We start from the raw sequence: 18,443 nt of genomic DNA, 5'->3' as shown, positions 1-18,443 counted from the left end.
AGATTTTGTTATTTTCATGTCAGAGCTGAAATTTACGGTCGGTTGGGAGATGAGAAACACAAAAATAAAAAATGTTGCCCTTAGAGTGTTTCACATGTTGGACACCAACTGTGCATCCATTGAGTTTAATTTAAAGAAAGCACTGTTAATTCTAAATTTAAATAAATTGCTTTGTTCATGAATGTTTAATTGCACACTTTATGACAAACAGTGTTTTTTAAATTTTCATGCACATTATTCTGAACAGACTACAGCTGGAAAGCATGGCCCTAGGTGGAAGTGGATAAAAAATTTCACTATTCCCACAATGCCATGCAAAATCAGACAAACCTGAGTGCTCTCCTTAGAGAATTTGCAAAGGTCAAAGGTTAGGCTCTCAAAAAATAGTTTTTACTTTCCACTTGAAAACTGCAATCAGAGTGAATTTCAGCAAGTACCGTACTTTGACGAGGAAAGGGTTGTCAAAAAGTGAGTGAGCAGCTCATTTGCGGATGGCTTCGTGACTGAATGTCTGTGAAGCCACACAACCTCATACTTTCAGGAATTGCACGGATCGTCGGCCAGGAAATTGCATGACTATACGGAAAATAAATCTGATGCGGAAAACTCACAATCACAGATCTCTTTGTAGGGTCATAATAGGCTTTAATAAAATATGGTTTGGGCTTCCCTTGATTGCGTGTTATCAGCGAGACTTAATAATGTGTATATGTGATTGGTTCCACAGAAAATGTCATTGATTTCATTTGGATGCTGTATTGCCTTGTATTTCTGCATTATGTGTTCAAGGAGAAGTAACATTCAGATAATTTTGCTTCTCAAGCAACTATCAAATTGCAGAAATTAATGATAATAATCTGAGTAAAATTAACGAAATTCTACATTAAATTTTCCTGTCAAGGATGAACATGCACAGAAAGTTCTATATTTACCTTCATGGTACCAGTACATGTTGGAATATAAATGGTTATGGAGTCACTGATATCAAGATCTTTAGAAGTATTAAAAAACCAATAATACTTATACCTTTGGGAATACAAGAAATGCTACTATTAAAGTCAAATGAAAATATCATCCAAAGGTATTTTCATTGAGAAAGACACTTACTGTGTGTAGCAGTATTCCCTTTCTGAAAAATTTAGATGTTAAAAACTTGTAAAATCCTTTTATCCGTTGCTGACTGCAAGACAAAACTCCAAACAATTTGGACAAGTAACCCCAGTAAATGCAGCCATATTGTGTGACATAAAATTGTAAAATTTTGTTTGAGATTGGATAATAACCACAACATGTGAAGGATCGTGGATAATAGATTTTTACCAAATATAATTGTGCTATGAAATTCTTGTGCTTGGAGTTGCTCAATGGATTTTTCCACAAGATTTTTTTGTGAGTCAATTAGCTTAAGTCTGTCTAACTTTGAATGTCTGCCCAAATAGAATTTGGATTTTCCAATTGAGTAATACCTATCCATGCATTAGCCTTTAAACTGGGCATGCTCACTGGCACAAATCACTTTCAAACTTTGGTACAGTAAAACACACTTGATGTATGCATTACTCCCCTGGTTTCTCGGAAGGTAACATATGCCTATATATATAAGGCTGCAATGAATGATGTCATGATTTTCACATCCTATTTCATAAACATGTCCTCCAACAAATTTATGCAAATTTTACTCTGGGAAAATAGCGGTATGCAGACTGTGTATGTTAAGAAATGATTCTTATTACTCTCTGAAAATTACATTAAAATATCTTGTAAAAACAATGTCAAAAATAATAATATGATATCCAAATTAAATTTGAAAAGTTCAGCTTTCAGTATGACTTTAGATTATCACTTTTAAGTAATTTGTTCTGTCCACAGCAATGCCAGCAGAACGTCATAGACATTTATGTCTGCATCAAATGCCTTGAAACTAAATTGAGATAACTCCTGGAATTGGTGATTTTATAAAATTTCTTTCTTTCTTTCTTTCTTTCTTTCTTTCTTTCATGCAATATACAACTATAATAGCTAATAAAATCAAATAAAGTCTGGAAAATAATCTTCTAAGAACATAAAAAGGCTTGCAGAGGTCTGATTTCAGCAGACACATCAAGGCACATCCAAAGAACGTGTAGCCCAAACTTCCTTTACATGAAAACGATTAGGCTTTTCTGAGAAGCCATTCTGTAGTTTTGTTAAACAAGTGTACTCCTTAAGATTATATGTATTGTAACCATGTAGAGTTTGGGTCCAGTTTTCTACAGTCTTGGCCCCATACTTTCTACATAAAGAGAGCAACCATAAATTTATTAGAGTCAATTTATGTGACACACTTCTGTGGATATCTTCAGGCAAAGAACTTTCACTGCATTCCAGAAGATGTGAATAAAAAAAATCGGTATGACTTTCAGTACATTAATTTCAATTTGAATGGAGTCACACTGTACTTTTTACACTTTTTATCATCCATTAGTGACCTGTGGGTCATCATAACTGACAATCATACTGCAGATTATCTTTTGAAATATGATTGGAACAGTTCATCATTCTGTCTTTCACGCGCACACGCATCCAGTTTTAGATGTTCACACTCAGAGGATTTTCAATGCAGTGTGCTTTGATTGAAGTGGTAGAGTCAACTGTGATTCTAATAACATGAAAAAAAGTGACATTTGCTTTCAACACTTCTCAAAGATCTTTCTAATATGAGTTTAGTCCATACACTGAATGCTCAGGAGAATTCAGAAGACATGACGTTTCAAGGAACTGAATATTTAGAGCTTCCTCTTATCTTTCACGAATAGAAGATACAACTGTAGGCATATCATACTCAGTAGGATTCCATCAGAAAAAATCACTATCAGTCGTAACTGCCTAGCAACAGTAACTGTTAAATTGATTAAATCTAGGATTATATCAGTTTGTGAAATGATATCTTTTCAAGGGATTATACATCTAGGTCCATCTACACTCACTGGTTTTTTTTGGCAGTGGAATAAAACTGATAACCACAGTGACTTTATGGAAATAATAATGCTCTATGATGAAACTTGATAATAATTATATAAGAATAAATAACTTCAAGTACAAAGTAACAGTATAGTACTTAAGTTTGTTTATCTGGCATTAGTGTGACAGAAATACAATGGAAAGTATTGAAAAGTAATCGTATAATATTATAGTGTGTGTGTGTGTGTGTGTGTGTGTGTGTGTGTGTGTGTGTGTGCCAGCCACCACCCTACATACCGGTACATGATCTAAATTTATGGTTGCATGCATAAATATTGCAGTGCATGTTTTTTGTTGTGTGTGCTATATATGATTTCAGCAGTGATGGGTTTAGATGCATCAGATAATACTGGTCAAAACTGGTATAAGGCAACAAGAGGTGAAAGTTTTATTTTGTTTTGTACGGTACTGTGGTCAATTATACTTATTGAGAGCAGTTTATAAATACATCTAAAATGAACATTGGCATTCACTTTACATGTAATAATCTTACATTGGCTGCCAGATATATTGTGTACTTCATTGCATTAATCATTATCAAAACTTATTCCATTGAAATTGCGAATACCATTTCTGTATAGCATTGATCATTCTTACAGGATCACATTGTTCTTGCATGGCTCTATTGTACATACATGTATGGCCCAGAGTGAATTTCAAGAACATTGATGATTGTACAAGAGACATGAATCCATTTGCAAAGTAGTCAATGATGCACTGGTTACTGTTGAAGTGGTATTTGAATAAACCTGGTTGATAGAGAGTTGAATTTTATTGTTGGTATGAAATGAAATACGTGTATGATATTGCCTCGCTTCATACAGGCCAGGTTTAAGTTTTAGCTAATTGTATAGTGTAACACAATATATGTCTCATTGTTTCCAATGAGTTTTAAAATGTTCTTGCAAGTCTACTTGCCAAACCACAACTTCCACTAGTATCATCTTTGATTCATGGAAGTGACTTCAAGAAAAATTTACAAACATTATTAGTAGACATATACCACTAGTCTTGAAAAGATTCAAACTTTCCTCTTTGCTCATACTTTTTGTCCTCATTAGAATTAAGTTTAGGGTAAATCTCTCTAATGTTGGTAATCTCTCTAATCTCTCTAATAATCTTTCTAGAATTAAGTTGAGGGAAATCTCTCTCAAGTTGTAACTGCTGAGGGTAGCGTGATAAGTACCGGTATATAAGGCATAATACCGTATACTGACGCTGCTTGTGGACTGATAATATTATTCAAATATAAACAGAAAGTGTACCAAGTAAGAAGAGAGTCAAATGTTGCATTTCATAGTGGTTAACCTAGCAGCTTATCATGAAATTATACCTAAATTGTAGCTGTCCCAACAGAAAGACTCTAAATACACATTTAAAGTATAAAATCATTACTTCTGTGAGTCACTGAGACAGCATGTACTGGTAAATATCTCTGTGGGTTATTGATGTCACTTTTGTTCTGTATCAAATTCCTGAAATTCCCAACATCCGGAAAGGCAGTCAGATATGGTTGGTCACAGCAAGAATATTATCAAATAGATGGAGAGGAAAAGAAAAGAAAAAAAAATGATCTAAACAGGAAGTAGGATAATCTTGATAAAAAGAACACGGAGCAGCTACAAACCAGAAGTTTATTATCTGATAACTGTGGGGCATATAGGCGTACAATAATGATGAAATGTGTCCTTTATTATTAAATATAATATATTCCTTTGAAATTAAAGATACAGGCTGTCACGTCAATATCAGTCGATAATGATATCTACCGATACCTTTGTAAAGTACAAGGAAAGCATAGGCAGTGATACATGTACGGAAAAGTTCATTGGATGACCCGGTTTGTGGAAAGACTGTAGACTCTTTCGTCAAACACTGATCAGACATTTAGCATCAGTTGATTTATTCATGTTTGATTTGTAGTTGGCGTGGAAATCAGGATAGTGTGGCATCGAACTCAAGATTAATGACATCACCAAATGAAAATGATACATCATGTTAAACTAATAAGAAACTTCTAGATAGAGCTTCATCCATGACTTATTTCTGCCGTCAGTACTTGTGATTGCTTACTTTAACCCTTCTAGTGCTTTAATTTTTCCCACCAAAATTTTAGTTCAACATTTACCAAAATTTTAAGAATTAGTATTTTTTGGATAATTTTGGACCAAATGGGCATCACATTTCATTGGTTACAATTTTTTAGCAAAATTTTGGCAAAAATCTGAAAAAAATTGACCGGAGTATATTTTATTAAGGCGACAAAAGTTGATTTTGGCGCTCAAAGGGTTAAGTAATCTGGAGTTATGAAGAAGAAAAATTTTGTCAACTGGTCTATCATATTCTTGAACATGAGCTGGCAATAACAGTGAAGACTGAGTTGTCAACTAACTTGTGGCCCTTCAGCAATAATACAATGTCAGGGAAATTTACAGCATTCTGATATACAACTCAAAAGGTGCAGGCATTGGAAGATTTTCAACACAGGGACTTTTGTAACAACCTTCAACATCTAAACCTTGCAGCTCAATTAATCACAAGCTTTAACAGCCTAAGGAGAAATTCAATCTATTTTCTGAGTTTCAAATATTTTATATGTGGGGAGAGGGAGTCATCAGTGATATTGAGTCGTATTGACACTTTGAACAAGTGGTCTGTCTGACACGTGTGTCAATGACTAGGAACCTAGCTTGAAAATTCAATTACGGGTTTCCTTTTCACAAGCTTTACACACGCCCACACACTCTAGTTTGAAAGGCGAATAGCTGATAATCCAACCCTATGATAAAGGTGGTGTTGTGTAAAGTATCTTTATATTAAACAGCCACAACATGTACAAAGGGGCAGATAAAATCTAATGCAATCCCATAGGTTAGTGGATACACTTCACCAATGCTTTAGGAAATCTGGCCGCTGATTAACAATTTCATGAAGAAAACTTCAAAAATAAGATGTAATTTCTTAAATTGGCGATAACTATCTTGCAGAATTGATTTCCCTGTGCTTATATTATTTAGTTTTATTTTATTTTATTGTGTATTTTACTACAAGGCATGGCATTGCTATAGAATTCACCATTCGTCATAATTGTTGCGATTACGGTAATGTCTTCATAAAAACCTGTGTATAACTAAGGTGTATTCTTGTACTTCTGCAAGGAAGTACATTTGTTTAAAGTGAGTCTTAAATTTAGCAGTCATAAATATTTAAGAAGTTGCAACAGGATATTTAACCTGGAAAATTAAAGGATGGAAACTCCAGATCTCAAAATAATTTCCTGATTGCTAAAACCTGTGCTGTAGGCTGAAAATGTTGTCTGTCTTGCCAACGCTGCAGTAGCATTGGTCATTTGTTCCAATGTTAGAACTACAGTACACCCTGTCTAAACTGAACCGTTCAAGGACTGAGAAAAATTTTCAGTTTGGAGAGGTGTTTGGTTCACATAGATATCTATTGAAATGGGACTGGGAAAAGGGTTCAGTTTCAACAGGTTTCCAGTTTTAATAGACAGGGTTTGGTTTAGACAGGTTTCACTGTATTTACATACCACTGTAATTCTCCTCTATCAAACATATATTTAACCTAAAGGGTTGATCAGTTCCTCTCAGCTCATATATCATGTTGTTACCAAGTGTGATCTTTGCAACTACTCCAGAGAATGTTAACCTACATTTTAATGATGATATAATCAGCATTATTCAGGTCTTCACTATAATCATCAGATATTATCAACCATGTATGCAGAGAATACTGCTTACAAATTTCCCTTACGGAAAATTGAGATCTACATCTAGTCCACATTAGATCCACAGTAGACTTTATTTTAATTGGGCAGTAGATGAACTGCTTCATCTACTTTTGTGCATACTAATGAGGTCATAGTTCAGAGAGTAGATGAAATGTAGACAAAATGTGGATGAAAAATTAGATGAAATTTAGATCTTAGGTAGATGAAATGTAGACAAGATGTAGATCTGTTGCTTCGTCTACTTTGTGCATATTAATCATCAGGTCATAGTTTAGAGAGTAGATAAAATGTAGATGAAAGGTAGACAAGATGTAGATGGAATAAATTATGTATAAGATAGCTTAGACAAAGAACAAGAAATTAGTGAGGCATGGAGATCTTGCAAAAGTGTTGAAAATGAAAATGTAAGTATGTTAACATGTCAATCAATTTTTAGACTTTAAAAAATTGACCGATGGCCATGGTGTAGCACAGGCTAGGGCTGCAGTTCATGATGAGTATCACAATATTGCATATCACAACAACATCCTCTTGATGTAATTTGCTGGCAACTTCACTGAGCACCATGGTATCAATGGACCTTTGCATAATATGAGATATCTCACGCTGGAAAAATCAATCATTCAATGACCGATCATGAGTGGTATTCAGGTCGAAACAGAGAGTAGAACATTGTGCATGCTTATAGGCCTACTCAAATTTTTCAAAATCTTTCTCAACTGTACATACATCATTACATGATTAACAGAACAAACTGCATACAAAGCATTTCAGTACATTCAACGACGCTTTATTAAAAAATTTAGAACTGAAATATTCTACATGTTACACAATCAAAATTCATATGGTCGTGGTATTAAAACAGGCGATCAACAAACCTTGCCTACCTCACGGGCCTACTTACAAGTTGCATTACAATTACCGCATTACCAGTACAGCTGTATACTGGCAGTGTATGTAGAGGCACTGCCATCGCATCGTCAAGTTATCGATGCCAACATATATCTCAACCCGATGTAATTCTCGATTGGAACACTTTCTATGCATATCAGAATTGATGTCACATTGTTTCCACGGTGTACAGATGACGAAAATGTGCTTGAAAAATAAGATTTGTTGAAGTACGAATGGTGAGCAGGCTGGCCTCTCTCCCCGATATGCATATGCTGAACCGTTGAAAACATGGCGCCTTCTGATTGCGCATGCGCATAAGGTCAACTCTCACAGTTGACCCGGAAATCGAAGCCAGTTACAAGGTCATTTGCTCTAAAAGAGCAAGAGGTGGAGGCTGAAAGGTGGTGGGGAGATCAGTCCATGGCGCGAACTCTCCATGAAAATGCAAGAAAATACGTCGCTCAGGTGAAAAAATTACTTAAAGCAGTACTGGTAATTTTAAAGCTGACTTGTGTTATGCATGTGTACTGAAATGCCATTGCCAAAATAACACTGTAATGTATTATGTAGTCTTATCTGTTACGTGGCAATGATAACAATGTCAATACAATTATTTGTAAGTTGACTGAGAGATAGGGATGTGGCTGCTCATTTTCACACGATTCAGAAGTGACTCAATGATACTCAGAAAGTTTTATACGAGGATAGTTTTGATTTTATTTTTTACAATTAAAAGCAGCTGGGATATCAAACAGGTTCGTTTGATTGTTTGCTGGATATGAAGCCGAGGAAATAAAGTTATCAGTTAACAAATAGCTCACTTGCATATTTATGAAGTTTTGTAATTAGTCACATAACTCCAAGAAAAAAACTTATGAATTAGATCAGGGTCCGGGCCATGGTTAGATGCAACTGTATTGACCCATCTGAAGAAAGTATCAATGAAAACATTGATTTTTTTATTCTTTTTATTGTGATTCACTTTAAAGTCACTTTTTCAAAAATTAATTACTGGATAATCTTTACATTTTTAACTTAACCACAAAATTGTAGTTTGATTCCTGTAATATTTTACATTTGTGTTCCTCGAGTTAAACAGGAGTGCCTTAATTAGGATGAATAAAAAATTAATTCACTAATTCCTTCTCTCTATTGTTGTACAGTATATATTCAAATGTAAGGTAAAATGTCTTGTCTTTTACTGATGCCTTCTCGCATGGATCCTGCAGTTTGCCAATCATAGAATTTGAAGGGATTGGATTGTTGGACATAGTATACAGCAAGAAACAGTACATTAGATTAAATGTAGACAAGATGGTGATTTTTGAAGTAGAAGTAGATGAGTCTTTGTTTGCCTAAGTGAATTTTGTAGATGAAACTCCCTTAGATTGGACGGTAGATCAGTGTAGATCAAGCGTAGACGAAGTTAGTGTTAAATGTAGACATAGTCATGTCTGGTGTGGACAATATCTGTAGACAAAGCTTCATGTAGACAAACTGCTGTGGCTGTTCATCTACAAAACCCTGATGTAGATCTACATAAAGTCTACTGCAGACGGTCCGTAGATCTACTCTCATCTACTGTGGACATAGGTTTTCCGTAAGGGTGCTTACAAAGGCTTTGAATGATACAGATCTCTTGTCAATTTGTCATTCTGATGTGAGTCTTCTGAGGTTTGGATGTCTTGATGGAAATAAATATAATTGGATTTTCCAGTAAAATTATTACATACCAATTACAATCACTTATTCTTTGTCCACCCCCTTCAAAAGTCAACCAATAGTACCGCCTTTTTCAAAAGGATGGATGAACTGCTATATTTGAAATATGGAGGTGACATGGTTCAGTTGCTTACTGTTTGTAAATACACGGCTATGCAGGATGTGGAGTCCAGGATATTGATTATGCAACAAGTAAATAACAAATTACAAAGCAGAAATATGGAGGTGACATAGTGAAGTTACTCACTGTTGTCATTTTTCTTCCAGTTATCCTCCATTCTTTGATGACAATCCGTTTGGTATTTACGAGAAGATCCTAGCAGCCAAGATAGATTGGCCAAGACATCTTGATCCAACTGCCAAGTAAGTTTCAAGACTCATACCTATCCTCAAGATTGTTGACCACCATGGAAAGTTGAAATCGATGGCCCAGTGCAAGACAGGCATATGCATATCCCCTGTATTAACGCATAGAAGATAACCCCTTCTTGTACTGGGCCATCAAAATGTTCCTTTTTGTTATCATGCATCTTGTTTAATTGTTTCTTCCACCAAGTTTACAGTGATGTCTACTTTTAATACCATATGTTAATGCTTGCGATCATGCCTACTAAAAAGCAAGAATGAAATTAGAATAAAAAAGTATTACTTGTGCCTTTTGCAGTCATGAAATCCTTGCAGGTAACTAATGGCTTTGCATTTCATGTGAATCCATTGTAGTTATTGGTTCTACCACAATTAACCCACCATCAACTCAACAGTCTGCTAAAGTTTACTTTAGTTTACTTTGTTATCTTGAGTTTATTACCTCAAATTACTCTCTCAATACAGTGTATGTTAATAAGCCCACAGACTTTTTGGCAATCTTAATAAAATTAAGCTCTAATATACCTGCATGGTCAAAAGCCATCCACAAGATGGTGTACCAAGGTGCTGTATTGATTTCATTCAGTAATACATGAAAAATACTTACACCTGTGATTGCACCATAGACTATGTAACATTTTCAGCTGCTTTGACCTAAAACTGTATTTATCTTGATGGAAAGGTATATTAAGTTAAAAAAATTGAAAGATTGTGAGACTTTCATATTGTGAACAGTTTAAAGGCATAATCTGTCTTGAAGTATTAAAATCTTTTGGTACTAATCTTGTAAGTCACATCTTGAAATAAACAAGGTGAAATGTCATTTTGCAGTAGTGTGTTGTTCATATTTGTAATGCGAGAAAACTTCACAGAGTAAGATTTCTAAGCATGGAAAAGGAATTTTTGTTCAGTGATGATATATTTTAGAGTACATCATCTTTGCTTTTAAAATGGTTTATTGTGAAAATGTGGTCTTGTTTGTGAGTTAATAAAATTTTGCTTGAAGCTGTGTTGAAACAGCAGCGTCTTATCATATTCAGTTCATTATCTGGAGTTTCATCAATTTTTGCCTGAAGCATGTATATTGTATTGCATTCACGGAATGAAAGGGACACAATATGTCCTTGTTGAAACACTCCACCGAGTGGTTATGTGAAAGAAATGATGATATTATATTTGTGCTTACCAGCTTGATTGTTTTTATGAAAGTACAAACTTATCTTTTTTGTCAAAATTACTGAGTTTTCAGAGGTCATTCATGAGATAAATGTATATTCCAGTTACTTTGACATATTTTGAAGTGGTTATCTTAGCTCCAGTGTGTTTCAATGTGGCGATGTCTTTCATAGAAGATATTGCTTATCTCTTCATATATGTATACCGGTACAGTGCAATGTGCACGGACTTAACCCTTTCACCACCATGGTTTGTCCCAAATCCATTGTTTCTATGGTAAAGTTGGACCTGTATACAGGGAACTGGGGGTGAAAGGGTTAAGTTTTTGTATCAGAAACTGAATTACTTTGTGTCATGCTTCATTGTTGATTAAAAGTGTGATCATAAACCAAGCATGACCAGTACCATATAATAAATAATAAATAGGTTTGGGAGAATTAAACAGAAGACATGTATCAAAGAATAATACGTAGCTACCACAATTAGGAGGCTGTGAGGACTTTCCAATATTATCTCATCTATTCACAATTGTGCTCAAAGTTCAGGGATTTTGTCATTTTTGGTCTAATTTTTAGCTACTATAGACTATAGTCTATAGAAGCTATTGGGATGGGTATCCGTCCGGCGTCCGGCGTCAGTCTGTATGTATGTATGTATGTATGTATGTCCGTTTGTGAGGCGTCCGTCCACTCAAATATCTTGAGAACCGCAGTACTTACTGATTTGATATTTGTTGCGTAGATGAAAAATATGATTTTGAGAAACTGTTTTTTTTTATTTTTTGATATTGTTGAAAATAGGCAAATTAATGCCAAAAAAGGTGTTTTTGGTAAAAAATCTTCTTCTTCATAACCTCTAGTCAGACAGCTTTGTTATTTGGTATACAGGTCCCTAAGGATAACCCAACTTAGATTTGTTCAAATTGTGATGAAATATGCAAATGTGTATTTTTAAGGAATTTTTTTTGTCATTTTTGGTCAAAATTTGACTTACATTGTATGTAATTCTTGTACTGTATAAACCCTATCAATTCACCCAGAAAAAATAATTAATGTGATTTTAAATAATTGAATTAATTAGGAGATCATGAAAGCCAAAATAATTTTAGTGTAGAATTATCAGAAAGTTCAACTTTTTTTGACAGTTCATAGTGAAATGCTTACCATCTTGGAGGATTACAACATGTAAAGGCAACTTTCCTGAATCCCAACTTTGATATATTCTGAACTACCATTTATGTTATCTAAAAGAAATTGCTCATAATAGTTTGTCATGATAGGGTGGTCAAATAAATAGAGATAGAGAAAGTTCTAATTTCCATTTATGGTTGACTTGGTAAGGATAAAATAAGATTACTTTTTGAGGAAAAACATAGGGCCAAAGTCCCTGAAGCTACTATAGAATGGATACAAAATTAAGTATTTCCTGACTGTATGAAATTATCTCACTTAGGTCATCCTAGGGACTTGTAAACCAAATATTAAAGCTGTCTGACCAGCGGTTTTGAAAAAACAAGCAACTCAACAGGTGACAGAGCTCTGCTGTGTTATGTAGAGAATAACCTTTTGTGACACATGTATTGATGAAGAAGGTGGATATCTTTGATTAACATTGTAAGTGAGTTAATCTGTTGAATAAGTTGAGACTGTCCATACTCAGAGAAAGCACAATGAAGAGACAAATGTTTGAAACTTAAGAAGTTCAAGGTCATCAAAAGCATTATGAGGAATCATGTAACTTTCATTGCACTGTTTACACAGATTGCATAATTGCTATAAATAGCACATGAGGAATCTTACAGCCCAGCTTTACCATAAAAACCCTATCACTTTGACCATTCTTTTAATTGACCACTCTATTTTTTTCCTCAAAAAGTAATTTTATTTTATCCTTACCAAGTCAACTATAAATGGAAATTAGAACTTTCTCTATCTCTATCTCTATTGACTATTTTGAGCAATTTCTTTTAGATAACATACAGGGCACAATAAATGACGGTTCAGAATATGTCAAAGTTGGGATTCAGGAAAGTTGCCTTTACATGTTTTAATCCTCCAAGATGGTAAGCATTGCACTATGAACTGTCAAAAAAAGTTGAACTTTCTGATAATTGTACACTAAAATTATTTTGGCTTTGATGATTTCCTAATTAATTCAATTATTTAAAATCATATCAATTATTTTTTTCTGGGTGAATTGATAGGGTTTATACAGTACAAGAATTACATACACTGTAAGTCAAATTTTGACCAAAAATGACAAAAAAATTCCTTAAAAATACACATTTGCATATTTCATCACAATTTGAACAAATCTAAGTTGGGTTACCCCTAGGGACCTGTATACCAAATAACAAAGCTGTCTGACCAGCGGTTATGAAGAAGAAGATTTTTTACCAAAAACACCTTTTTTGGCATTTATTTGCCTATTTTCAACAATATCAAAAAATAAAAAAAAATAGTTTCTCAAAATCATATTTTTCATCTACACAAAAAATATCAAATCAGTAAGTACTGCGGTTCTCAAGATATTTGAGTGGACGGACGCCTCACAAACGGACATACATACATACATACATACATACAGACTGACGACGGACACCGGACGGATACCCATCCCAATAGCTTCTATAGACTATAGTCTATAGTAGCTAAAAATAGAGTGGTCAATTAAAAGAGTGGTCAAAGTGATAGGGTTTTTATGGTAAAGCTGGGCTGTAAGATTCCTCGTGCTATTTATAGCAATTATGCAATCTGTGTAAACAGTGCAATGAAAGTGTAACATGATTCCTTATAATGCTTTTGATGACCTTGAACTTCTTAAGTTACAAACATTTGTCTTTTCAGTGTGCTTTCTCTGAGTACGTACAGTCTCAACTTATTCAACAGAACTTACGTACAATGTTAATTTGAAAGTTAAAATGTGCTTGGTTAATAGGATGAAAATGCTGATATTAAAAGATAACCAGCTCAAGATTCTTTATAACCTGACAGATATGCTGTTTTATTATGACGTAAATCTTGATTTAAGCAAGTTCAGTTTACTTTAATTAGAATGTAATTAACTCTCGTTTATTTGCTATTATAGACTAATATATATAGTCTGATGAAATATGCAAATCTGTATTTTTACGGAATTTGTTTCCATTTTTGGTCAGGCCATCCTGAAATGAGCTATCAAAGATATTCACCTTCTTCATCAATACATGTGTCACAAAATGTTATTCTCTACATAACACAGCAGAGCTCTGTCAACTGTTGAGTCGCTTGTTTTTTCAAAACCGCTGGTCAGACAGCTTTAATATTTGGTTTACATGTCCCTAGGATGACCTTAGTGAGATAATTTCATACAGTCAGGAAATACTTAATTTTGTATCCATGTCTATAGTAGCTTCAGGGACTTTGGCCCTATGTTTTAATTCTGTTTTCTGCCACTTCAACACTCAGACATTAGTTGGCATTACAGAAATCAAAAGTCCCATCCTATCTTAGATTAGTGTCATCCATTACAATATGAAATGTCTGAGAGCACTTATTGATTTCTATGGCATGTTTGTTATGTTGAGCTGCATTTGCTGACGAGTAACAAGATAAATCATGGTGTACAGAGGATATTATTAGATGTGTATGTTTGATTTATGCTTGCAAGCAGAATTAGGTTTCTGTAATGCGATGTTCACTAAATTACCTGTCTGGGCCACTTTGATCCAGTAGATACTTCTGATTGGACTTGACATGGAGAGAGCACTGCTTGAGGATTGTATTTCTCTTTTCTGTGTGTATTATGGCGTATTTGATTGCAGGTTCATACGAAAGAAAGGGAGTGCATTTTATTGGGGGGGGGGGGGTTTCAGGGGAGGGCCCATCAGTTTACTTAGGAGATTTAAGGGGGTCACAAAATAAAAAAACACTAAAATTTTCTTTTGGGAGGGGGCATAAAAAAAAACAGATTACCAAAGGGACAACATTTTTTTTTACCCTCTTTCGTGATATCATGAATAAATGGAATACTTGCATAAACTCACACACTGTACAAAATGATGTTAAATGTATAACTTTAAAAGTATCAAAAATTACCATTTTGCTGAATGCAAAGAGATGATTTTTCTTGTAGCCCCAAGACTAAATGAATATCTCCCATTCAAACCTGGGTTCCAGTGACAAATAAACATTATAATTCTACATTTGTTATTGAAAGATCCTATCCTTATCCATATAGACCAGTGCCAACCAGCTGTCCCCAAGTTGATAGACTCTGTAGATAAGGATACCCTAAAAATTCATACAGATATAGGAATCATTTACAATCATTACATTGTAAAAATTAAGTGAGAGAGGCATTTTTTTTCACTTTTGAAAATACAAGAAATATTACCGTACATTTCAACACAAATGCATCATTCACCAAATGTTCTCAGTAAAGAAATACTGCACATCAATCAATCAGAGTAAAATCAGATAAGATTAAAAGTACACCGATGTTCCCATAACCTACAAATGTAAAGGTCTTTCCATTTTACAACCATTGAAAATCCTTGATTGATTTATCTCATGCTAAGTAGATAATGGTAGAATAGGCTTTCCTACATCACAATAGGTCATCAGCTAAAAACTGACTTAGTGAAACCCCTGGGGGATAATTCCAACTCAGACAAGAGTCCAGAATGGGTCTAACTATCGCAATTTGATTTCAAAAGCCCAAAACTCCCACTCATATCGCATGTAATGTTTCCATCTTTCAAATTGAATTACACAGCTGGGTTTTAGGAAAAGCCAAGTAGTATTTAAAGTCAGCACAGAGTCTCAGAGATTATTTCAAGATACCTGAACACAGCTGATATGTGTAATGTTCATGTACCGAGGATTAAAGTATCTTTTGCAAGATGGTAAACATTTTCTGAAATGAATTCGATTTTTATTATTCAACGATTAAAATTGTCAAACAATTTTTGTTTTTGTCCTGACAAGTATGTCTATTCAACAAAAGATATCTTAGACACTGAACTCTTGTCTCCCCGTAACTAAGATATAATCAGTGTTTTGAAAATTTCAAAGTTTTCAATAAACACATATAACATGCAAAATGTATTCGAAAATAAAGGATATTTTAAACTTTTGCTTAAATTTTTCTGAAGGAAACTTTCCATCATTTTTTACCGAATCAAAATGGCAACCATCCTTATGTTAACTGTATGACAAAAAGTTAAGTTTTTGATTTTTACAAACTAAGAAAGGGAAAACTTTACTTTCTTCAAGAGCCTCAGGATAAAATCCCACAAGAGGTAGATCAGAAAAGTATTTGAAAAATTTTGGAGTCCAAATAGGTGTCCCCAAGTAGCATACCTTGAGTCATATCTTATCAGTGTGGCATAACCTTGTATACAGTGCTTTACTGATGAGAATAACTATATTGGTACTTTGTTCAGAAAACAATTAAGTTTAAATCAATAGTTAATTTCTAATATTAGTTCTTAAGGCTAGGGTTTTTAAAATCTTTTTTGGTCATTTATATTGAAAAGATTTTTCACCAAAATGTTGATATTGTGCTGAAATTTGCTAGCTGTGACAGTCACCCATTCTTTTCCAGAATTGACATTGAGGTAGAACGCGCCTTGGGGACAGAAATTTGGGCTTTCAAATTTTATCAATTCTCTTCTGACCTACCACTTGTAGGTGCTCATTTTAAAGCTCATGATGAAAGAAAAGGTTTGACCGTCTTAGTTTTTCGAAAATCGAAAATTTTCTTTTTCCCCACTGAGTTAACACAGGGATGGTGGCCATTTTGAATTTCAAATATCGGGAAATCGTAGGTAATTTGTTTCTCTAGTACCAAGTTTGCATGGTGACCCTTAATTTTTAATCTTTCTTTGATAAGAGGATGGTCAAAAGTTTCATTGAAGGAAGTTTCAGCAAAAGTTTAAATCTCTCACTTTCGAGGCGCAAACTACCTTAAAGGATCAATGTCTGTATCATGATTTTTTCATTATTTTCGTTTGTATGTCAACAACATTTCTTGTTCAACTCCCCAAAGCATCTTGAGATACACAGTACTCAATTTGTCAACTTAGCCTGTACATGTGTGCAAACTGCATTGTTATTGTTGACAAGTGAATTCTACCGTAGTCTGGACTAGAATTCAAATGTAAACAATAACTGTGGGAATCTTCTACACGTATACCAGTAGATATTCTGTTGACAAGCTAAATATTCAGTATTTCAACATTCTTTGGAGAGTAGAACAAGAAATTGCAATTTACAAGTAAAATGAAAATTATACAGCCACTGGCCTTTTAAGAAATCTTTTAATTTGCTGTCCATATGCATGAAAAGAAACTTTAAATTTTTACAAAACAACACCAAAATAAACCTTATTTGAACAAAACTCTCAGTAAATTGTACACTGAAAGATGAACACTCAAAAGAATGTAACATGTTATCCCTTGTTCATTGTTGATTCATTCAAAATGCAAAGACGCATTTTATGGTACTTTTCCATTGTTTCACAACATCAATATGTTTCCTCTTCACAAATTGACCACTGGTACATCTCTGGATGATAATGGTCTTACAAGCAGAAATCTGAAAAATGTAATCAGCTGTACAAGAAAATTGCATTTAGCAGGAACTTAGGGACTGTCTCAGATTGTCACATAAGTTCATGAAATGAAATTCCTTCGTTTACATCAAAACCCCTCCTTCCCTTCCCCTAAACAAAAGTTCAAAAGTGCGGAATAATGTTGATGTCTGCCTGAGAGTACAATGTAGCATTTTTCTATAGTCACTGAAGAATATGTTTCCTCTCACCACATTACATCGTCAAGTAATCAATCAATTTGAGTACTAACCACCATCAGCATGACACAAACGAGTTTGAAATAGTTACAGCAAAATTTGTTGGCATGAATGGGCAGTTTTTGTTTATTTTTACACACAATATCAAACGAACTTGTAGTCACAAATAAAAGTGCAAAACTGAAGTTCACTAATTGAATAGAGGTCAAACCTCCTTCCCAGTAAATGAATGAATCTTGCTTTTTGAACTGATGCGACAATCTGAGACAGTCCCTTAACTGTCACATCACGTCTCTAATGGGTTTTCTCAGACCTTGGTGTTCCAAGCTTCTATTAAAAAACTGCATTCAAAAGTTTTCTATCCTGCGCAGGATAGAAAACTTTCATTTGCAGTTTCAATGCCTTACCTTTAATGAAACTATACTTTTTAATGGTCTGGTCAGCCCCATTATTAAACAGAACTACATGTACCGGTACTGAGAAAGTCGTATTTACTGATCAAGCTCTGTCCTTGGCAGACTTCAAAGAGCCCTTGGACTGTATGGCTCCAGCTTGATATACATGTAGGACGATATTTTTATTAGTCCCTGCGGACGCAGTCCAGTGGGGACTTATAGATTGGATCCCGTCCGTCTGTCCGTCAGCAGCTGTTTCTCTGTCATCCCGGAGCCGTTTTTTTTTTAAAACTGTGTGCAAGGATAAAGTACTGTGGCATACAAATGCACATCAATTTATTTCGCGACATG

At 34.4% G+C, this 18,443-nt stretch overlaps 1 protein-coding gene across 1 annotated transcript in view; it reads left to right on the top strand.

Annotated features, from left to right (window-relative positions):
* Positions 1-18,443, top strand: part of LOC139119453 (cAMP-dependent protein kinase catalytic subunit PRKX-like) — a 203,719-nt gene that overhangs the window by 175,544 nt on the left and 9,732 nt on the right. The window contains exon 5 of the mRNA XM_070683269.1: positions 9,632-9,727. Within this exon, the coding sequence (XP_070539370.1) occupies positions 9,632-9,727 (96 nt within the window). The remainder of the gene's footprint in view (positions 1-9,631; positions 9,728-18,443) is intronic.

This window comes from Ptychodera flava, chromosome 19 (assembly GCF_041260155.1).
Source record: "Ptychodera flava strain L36383 chromosome 19, AS_Pfla_20210202, whole genome shotgun sequence".
In the NCBI taxonomy this organism is placed as follows: Eukaryota; Metazoa; Hemichordata; class Enteropneusta; family Ptychoderidae; genus Ptychodera; species Ptychodera flava.
This window is presented reverse-complemented; position numbering and strand designations above follow the sequence as displayed.